General features: G+C 41.7%; 1 protein-coding gene across 2 annotated transcripts in view; it reads left to right on the top strand.

Moving 5' to 3' along the window:
• The window catches only part of NEK2 (NIMA related kinase 2), a 57,727-nt gene extending 49,155 nt beyond the window's left edge, over nt 1-8,572 (top strand). For both annotated transcript variants that reach the window (XM_066361802.1, XM_066361803.1), the window contains exons 5-9: nt 821-903; nt 1,827-1,953; nt 2,865-3,084; nt 4,728-4,853; nt 7,692-8,572. In XM_066361802.1, coding sequence (XP_066217899.1) covers nt 821-903; nt 1,827-1,953; nt 2,865-3,084; nt 4,728-4,853; nt 7,692-7,918 — 783 coding nt within the window. In that variant the 3' untranslated portion in view covers nt 7,919-8,572. The remainder of the gene's footprint in view (nt 1-820; nt 904-1,826; nt 1,954-2,864; nt 3,085-4,727; nt 4,854-7,691) is intronic.
• The last annotated feature ends 269 nt before the right edge of the window (nt 8,573-8,841 follow it).

Here is an 8,841-nt window from a genome sequence, read left to right on the forward strand (position 1 = left end):
AGAAAGAGGAATAGATAGGGACAGAGAGACAGGAATGGAGAGAGATGAGAAGCATCAATCATTAGTTTTTCCTTGAGACACCTTAGTTGTTCATTGATTGCTTTCTCATATATGCCTTGACTGGGGCTACAGCAAACCAAGTAACCTCTTGTTCAAGCCAGCGACCTTGGGTCCAAGCTTGTGAGCTTTGCTCAAATCAGATGAGCCCACACTCAAGCTGGTGACCTCAGGGTCTTGAACCTGGGTCCTCCACATCCCAGTCCGACACTCTAGCCACTGTGCCACTGTTTAGTCAGGCACCTGTTGGACTTTAAAACACTGAGAAACCTGTTGAAGATTCTGGTCGCTGCCTCTGTGCCCTCCATTGAGAATAAGAGCTATGGCAGACTGCTTTTACGATGAGTGTGGAAGAAAGACGAACAATTAAAACAGGAAATGGGAATATCAGTTAGTGTGGTTTATAGAACAGACTAAGGAAGAAAGCTAACTGAATAATTCAATTGCCATTTAAGTCTGCATCTATTTAAATGTGGGCTAGATGTATGTATTGATTATTCTGGAATACCTTCTGCCTCTTTTAAAATGGAGTTTGTAGATTATGAATGTCATGAGGGTAGAGGTCTCTCATATTCACCTTTGAATTGTCAGTGCCTCGCCTATAATAAACATTTGAGAAGGAAAAATGAATGAATTATATATGACAAAGTGTATTAGGATAAGATTTTTGCCTTTTTTCATTATAAATTGGAAGATAAAGTATGTTTTAAAAACAAAATAAACTTTTAATTCCTCCCACTTTCTTACTTTTTTCCCCCTTAAGGAACAGATGAGTCGCATGTCCTACAATGAGAAATCAGATATCTGGTCACTAGGTTGTTTGCTGTATGAATTGTGTGCATTAATGTAAGTATGATGAAGACAGATTTCTAGTCTGAGGTATATATTCAGAGGTTTGTTACCTTTTACTGGCTTCAGTTGTTTGACCATCCATGCATATTCAAGTCTGAAAGAATCATGCCTTGAGCCCTAGCCACATCGCCCAATTGATTAGAGCATCATCCTGATACCCCGAGGTTGTGGGTTTGATCCCTGGTCAGGGCTCATTCAAGAATCAACAATAAATGCATAAATAAGTGGAACAACAAATCAATGTTTCTTTATCTCTAAAATCAATAAATAAAAATTAAAGAAAAAGAAGAATCATACCTTGAGTTAAAATTAAGGTAGGTGGACAGGTAAAAAAAAAATTATTTATAAATTAATAATATAACCCCTGAGGCTGGATCTTGACTTGTTCAGGCTTCCAGCCTGATTAGATGCTACCTTGTTAGACTGACACTCAGCTCACAGGGAGAGCAACTAGGTCAGGGCTATGGAAGAGATGAAACAGAGATCTGGGAGGAGGTCTGGAGATTTGGAGACTGAAAGAGCTTCAATTCTTTCCCTTTTCTTTTCATTCTTTCCCTTCCAAGCTTCACCCCCCTTGGATGAGCAGTGATTCTCATCCAGGGATGGTGAAGCAGTTTTAGCCCTCAGGGGACATTTGACAATGTCTGAAGACATTTTTGGTTGTCATAACTCGGGATAACTACTGGCATCTAGTGGATGGAGGCCCCTGATGCTGCAGGCACCCTATGGTGCACGCGGGACAGCCCCCACATCAAAGGGCTATGTGACCCCAGAGGTCTGTAGCGCCAAGACTGGGAAGCAGCTATAGAGGAAAATCTCAGCAGTAGAAACATAAATGCAAACTGGAGCATAAACTGTGTTCTTGATTTGGTTCCTAATACATTTTCTTTTGTACAGAAAATATTTTTGTCTTTCAGGCCTCCATTCACAGCTTTCAACCAGAAGGAACTGGCTGGGAAGATCCGAGAAGGCAAATTCAGGCGAATTCCATATCGTTACTCTGATGAACTGAATGACATTATTACAAGGATGTTAAATTTAAAGGTAAAGATGAGAAGGTTATTTTCTCTCTTTCCGTCTCTCAATTAAGTTTTGAGGAGTGTTCTGTCTCATAGAGCAATGAGAGGGAAGAAACATTAAATATATTTCCTTAGCTAAATCTGCTCTGTTAACACAAGTGAAAACATATAAATATGGCACATTGCACGTTCTTGCTGGCCTACCCTCCGTGCTTTCTTTATGTCACCTCCCACTCGCTGTCATGCTAACAGATGGTTGGTGGCAAGAAAAGATTGCAGGAAGCATCAAACCCTCAGTTCCCCTTGTCCCTCCCTACCTCAGTGTGGCAGATGGTGCAGAGGGGCCACAAAGAAGACTTTATTACTGTGCCTGTAGCTCCAGTTGAGAGATTAGAGACCAGACAGAGGGGTGTGTGTGGCCAAAAAGAGTAGCAGGAAATACTCTGAGAGATTATGTGGAAAAATCTGGCCGTGGATGGCAAGGGAGACGTCCAAGAGATCAGGCTAATGGGGAAGGTTGTCGCTGTGGGATTACAAGAGAGAAGGAGACAGGTGAAGTAATAGGAGTTAGGGTCTTCGGGAGAGCATCCTGCTTACTGAGCTTTAGAGCTGCCCTCAAACAGACTCTGGCAATGCTGCTGAGCACCTGCACTGGGATGGAGCCTTCCGGTTGAAGGGGGAACAAAGGTAAGTAAAATCTGCATTATCATTTGTACCCAAAACCTCAGGAGTTAAAGCCACCAGTGAATTTATTTTCCCAGGTGGTTAAGGCCCATCTATAAACAAGTCCTTTCTTTTGCCTTGAAAATATATGCCATTTTAATGTTACTGCTCAACCTCTCTGGTGGTCTAGTGGTTAGGATTAATGTGACTGCTCTTTTAGGGTGAGTATTCTGTTACGAAACCTGGCTGTAACACTGAATATTTCTTCCCCAGGATTACCATCGACCTTCTGTTGAAGAAATTCTGGAGAACCCTTTGATAGCAGACTTGGTTGCAGAAGAGCGAAGAAGAAATCCTGAGAGAAGGGGACGGCGATTAGGAGAACCGGAAAAGCTGCAGGATTCCAGCCCCGTATTAAGTGAGCTGAAACTGAAGGAAGCACAGTTACAGGAGCGAGAGCGAGCCCTTAAGGCAAGGGAGGAAAGACTGGAGCGTAAGTGTGAATGGGGGCGAAGCCAAGGAGAACTACGGGGTGGTGACTGTGATAGGTGTGAAAATTGACTTAAGTGATTAGTCTATTAGAACAGTGGTTTTCAACCTCCAGTCCACAGGTGGGTCCACCAGAAATTTCCTGCCGGTCTGTGAAAGAGTTAACCAGCCTGATGTTGTATGAAGAGTCTAGACCCAGTGATCTTAGTCGAATTCACTTATGCTCAGGCTGATTTCTGCCTTAGCGGTCCCTGAAATAATTCTTTTTTCACCAGTCCCCAAGTATAAAAAGGTTGAAAACCACTGTATTAGAACACTCTTATACTTGAGAAACTGCAATATGTTTTGTAAATATGTAAATAAGCTCTGGCATCTTCCTGTTGAGCTGATTCTTTTTTGTGATTCATTGCTGTCATTGTATTGTTGGGCTCTAACTGTGAAGGCCCTAACAGTAGTCACTGTATCTTCCTATAGATTTTGCATACTTGAATGTATACATTATACTTTAATGTAGCCATTCTACTTTACTGTTACTTTTTTTCTGTTTCTTAATATATATATACCCTACATTTTTTCCATTGTAAAGGTAGGTCTTAGAATCTGCTAATAACCATAATAACCATTACTTCTACCTTCTGACATGGCTGATCCAACACAATTCAGGCCTAAAATCCTTCAGTGTATAGTAAGTTCAGTAATGTGCATACAAGATATCCCGGTTTATAAATGCTGGGATGGCTATTCACTGATTAGATGCTGGTTAGTGTTTGATGTCAAAAGTCTGTCTACTCCAATGGAGTGACAGCTGGCAAGGGAGCACAGCAGTGAGGGACTGTCTCCTCCCATCCTCGTGGCTCTCTGATTTCACTTGTGCGGTTTTAAGCCCAATGCAGACTTTTGGGATTTTTCTGTTTACATGTACTTATAAAGTGTCCAATGCATTTGCTAATGTTTTACCTCCTGCTGACAACTGTGTGGTGCTTTGACACATGCTTTCTACAGAGCTACAACTGATGCTTACCTGGAAACCTTGTTTTGGCTCTTCAGTCAAAAGAATGCTATAAAAAGAAAAAGAGACGGCAATTTTTATTGACATTTCTCCTAATGTAATTCCATATAGCAACTGAAATCTGACCTATCTGACTTCTAGGCCACAGATAAATAATAGCCTTTGTCACTGGTCTAATTGAGTTGTAGTTTTCCCTCCCTGTGTGGGTGCTATCATTCACCCAGAAGAAGGAGGGATTGTACTGTGGGGCCAGGTAATGCCCGAGAATGAATTGTCGCCCGTTTTCAGTGAAGATTAGAGGTGGCATTAGTTTTTGTTTTCCCAGGTGAGTTCCTCTCACACCTGGTCAGCCAGAGGCTGAAGCTAACTTTGTGCTTGTGCTTACACCAGTCCTTCCAAAAAAACCTAAGACAACATGCCACACACTAAAACACCAAATTATAAACTAGCACAATTGGGTTGACCAGCGTATACGGTGAGAAACCTTTGACAAAGCATCGCTAATCGCTGCTCAGGCAAGCCGGTCTCGGTGATTAGGAACGATTAGGAACGATTAGGAAAAATGGTAAGATTGCCAAATGTAAATTGTTTTCTACCCAAAGCCACTTGCTTCTTTCTTGTTTATTCCTCTTCTAAAGAGAAGGAACGTGAGCTTTGCATTCGGGAGAGGCTGGCGGAGGACAAACTGGCGAAAGCAGAAGGCTTGCTGAGGAATTACAGCCTGCTGAAGGATCCGCGGTCCCTGTCCCTGGCCAGTGGCCCAGGTACACATGTGAGCTCGGGAGACAGCAGCGGCCTTGCCTGAGGAAATGGGTGCCACTGTCGCCTTCCAGGGGCTTTGGCAGCCCTTTTAATTTACAAAGCCTAGAGATTTAAGGTGGACTTAACTGACTATATTTCAAGGGGAATAAGAATAGTGTTACTACAATAATTTACTTACTGGGTTCAGAGGCCTGAATGAGTCATAATGATTTTATCTTCAAATTTACTTATCAAACTACATGTTTAGTATTTGATGTTTGTTTTTTAAAACAGGACATTTTTTTTAAATGATGTGCATTTTAGATTTTTCGCTGGGTATGTTCTCAAAGCACTTCTCTACATTTTCAAGCAAAAATTCTAGCATTTAACTATTGGCACATGCCCACATACCACGTGCCACACCCTTCCCAGAAAGTACGGCTTGTATGTGTGATACACCAACTGTAGAATAAGCCATCACTTTGGGATCTTTGCTAAGACTCGTTCATATTGAAACATGTATTTGTCAAAATTCTATTGTTTAATATCTACGATTTCTTTATTTATATGCAGACAGGGTCTCATTCAGAGACAGTCGGCCTGCCCAGGTGCCTGGCGTGGGTGTTAATCCCCAGCGCTCTGCTCTAGTGACACGTGGTCAGTGGGTATACCAGGGACCGACTCCGACAGGCCTTCTCCGTTTCACAGAAACCCTAAAACTAATTCAGTCTTCTCTTTGAGATTATGGAAAATGCAAAGCGTCAGTCTTTTTTCTTGATTTCTTTATGACACAAATTATTTTTTAAAGGCTTTTGTTAGTTTTCAAAATTGAGTGTCTGACTTTTCCAAGGAAACTGAGAGTTCTTACAGCTCCCTCATACCATGTAGGACAGCAAATATGAAGGCTCCTGTTTGCATCTGGAATAAATTGAGAGGGAATCTGGTCACTTCAGTGAGAATGACAGTGTTTTGTAAATAGAACAGACATGAACTATTAAATAACTTTACGGGGAAAAGTGATGGGAAGCAGTGAAACTAGCAATGGAGGTAAATGAAACAAACTTGGGCTTCAGCTGTGTTAAATGATCTTTCTTTTTCCCTCAATATTACTATCTGCCATTCCAGTATTTTTGTATTATTTATTTCAGCTTTTCTTAGATTCCACATTGCCATCGTAAAGACAAATAGACCTCAGTCATGATGACAACGATAGAGCAAGATAAATTTTTATCTGGCTGAGTTTCCTGCATGAAAGTCGTGGCTGGGAATCATTGAAGGCCCTGTTGGTGGCTCTTCCAGTTAAACACTCTACTTACATCTTGCTTTGAGAGTCTTTGAATGAAGGATGAAAAAAGCTAGAGAAGGATGATGTGTTTCACTTTATAGGATACATAGTTATAGGATCTGCCTGTATGCAAATCATGGCAGACACCTAAACTGAGCTATAGGGTGGAGGATCCACTGGGGCTAGGAGGTATTTTAAAGTACTGAGCACAGAAAGTACTGAATGTTAGAGCCCTAACACAAGCAGCAGGGCAGTGGGCGTGGCTGCCGCTGCAAACGGAACAGGTGGGAATATCCCCGCCCCACCCTGGGCTGTAAACTTCAGAGAGAGAGAGAGCATCAGACTCATGTCATGGTCATCACAGTAACCAGCAGCATCTTCTCTAAAGCTTGTGTTAGTCTAGTTAATGAAATACGAATTTTTTTCTTCTACTTAATGAAATACTTTAATTCTTTTTCTAAACACCTTTCTTTCTTATAAAATTATCCCATTCGTGAGATATACGATTTACATAGGTATTTATGGGGAACTTGTGGTAATAAAGGTGGTTGTGTGTGACACAATGGCGCAAGGCTAAAAGTCCTGGGACAACAGAGGCCGCTCTTCTGGGTTCCGCCGGCTCCTACCTCACGCCTGTTTGTTTCTTTAGCCTGGAGTCAGTTCCTCCAGGTCCAGGTGGCTTCTTGCTTCCTTAATGTCATGTCTGCTCACAGTCACCTTGCTGTGCAGCTTTCCTCACAGTGACTGCCCCACGACGTCTGTGTCCCTTTCTCAGTGTTTCCCCCACAGCACACACCCTCCAACACCCCTCACTGTGCTTGTCCACTCCCCTCTGGAACAGGGCCTTTGTTTGGCCCACAGTTGCCATGCAGTGAGCTCAGTAAATATTTGAATGTATTTCTTTCAAATGGAAGGACAGGAAAACTAAAAAGGTTCTGGAGCTGAAACCTGCAGATCCCAACCTCCAAATAGTCTGTCGGTACTAATAGTGTTTCCACTTCAAGGAAGTTATTTTTTTTTCATGTAAAAAGCACAATTTGCCTTCCTCAATCTACTGTTACTCAGTTTACCTTTTCCACACTGAATTTGCCGAGTTTCTTTTGGAAGCAAGTTCCCAATCAGCTTAGAAGTAAGTGTTCTGACTATCCAGAACTAGGTGCTCCCTGTAAGAAAGAGCTTCTGCTTCCATTCTTTTCTAGAACTGATATATTCTAGGTAGAATGGCATTTACTTCAAGAATAGAGAGAAATGATACTGATTTCCAGAAGTTTCATGTTGTGGCCCATAATGGCCAGTGCACTTAACCTTAAGAGAAAAGCTGATTGTTAAGGAAATAAAACATGCTCCTTACTATTTGGCACACTTCAGGATTATTTTTTCAGTGCTGTGGATTAAAAGGCTGATTAATTCCTTACCACCCTCAGGCCTCTGGCCTCCCAGAGAAACAAAGATGGACTTCTATCTATATTTCAAATGCAAACTGAAAGAGGGAATGTTTCTGGTAATTGTGATTAACATGGAGGAGTTGAACTCCTGTTCAAATAATTCAAACCCTTTTTTCTTTTTCTTCCTAAAGAACTTTTCAACCTTCCATCCTCGATAATTAAGAAGAAAGTTCATTTCAGCAGAGAGAGTAAGGAGAATGTCATGAGGGATGAGAATTCTGAGAGTCAGCTCACCTCCAAAGCCAAGTGCAAGGACCTGAAGAAAAGGCTTCATGCTGCCCAGCTGCGTGCTCAAGCCCTGTCAGACATCGAAAAAAACTACCAGCTGAAAAGCAGACAGATTCTGGGCATGCGCTAGCCAAGAAAGACAAGAGCTGTGGGCAGTATTTAATATGGCCAGCCCCTTAAAGATGGATATTCAGCTGCTGTAGTTTGATACACTTGTTCTGTGAGCTGTGAGCAGGAGAGCTGGGAACTGCCTTTGCTCTTCAGCAATAACTGTGCAAAGTGTCTACACCTTTCTTTTCTTTTTTTTTTTTTTTTTTTTTTTTTGTCTTTTTTAGAACACTTCATAGAAGAAATGACACTTTCTTGGTTGGGTTTTTATAATCCTATGTGTGATTGATTACTACTGGTACACGAAATGTTACATTCTAAATGTTGGAGAAAAATAATGTCAGGAAAATAATATTTACCCAGGAGTAGCACTCAGAAGTTTTAAGTGAATGGATGGTGTGCCTACAATTGTCATGTCTAGATTTAAAATTTAAAGTCTGAGGTTTTAAATATTCTAGAGCTTAGAAAACCGAATTGGATACAAACTGGTCGCTAATACCATGACATCTTGCTTACAGAGACCGCTTACAACATCCTGGTGTTCCTGTGCTGCAAATCTGTCACCTTTGGTGAAAATCCACTGTGATACCTATATTCCTTTTCCTTTTTATTCTGTCTAACTGTATATAAGCTGGCTGTCATTTACTCATCTCTCACTAATTAAAAGAATTCTTTAGTTTCCTATATTTGTGTCTCTTACATTTGTTGACCCCTTAGTCAGAGGGAGTCTGTGTTTACGGTTCACAGGCACTGAAGGGTGCGAGGAGCCGGCTCCCACGCTCACAGGAGCTGCAATGACTCTTGGCTCTCGTTAATCTAAGCCAGTGGTTCTTTCTGGGGGACTACTTTGCTCCCAGGGGACATTTGCAGTGTCTGGAGATATTTTAGATTGTAATGATTGGGGAGGGTACTGTTGAATGTAGTAGGAAGAGGCCAGAAATGCGG

Source organism: Saccopteryx leptura, chromosome 2 (assembly GCF_036850995.1).
Source record: "Saccopteryx leptura isolate mSacLep1 chromosome 2, mSacLep1_pri_phased_curated, whole genome shotgun sequence".
NCBI lineage: Eukaryota > Metazoa > Chordata > Mammalia > Chiroptera > Emballonuridae > Saccopteryx > Saccopteryx leptura.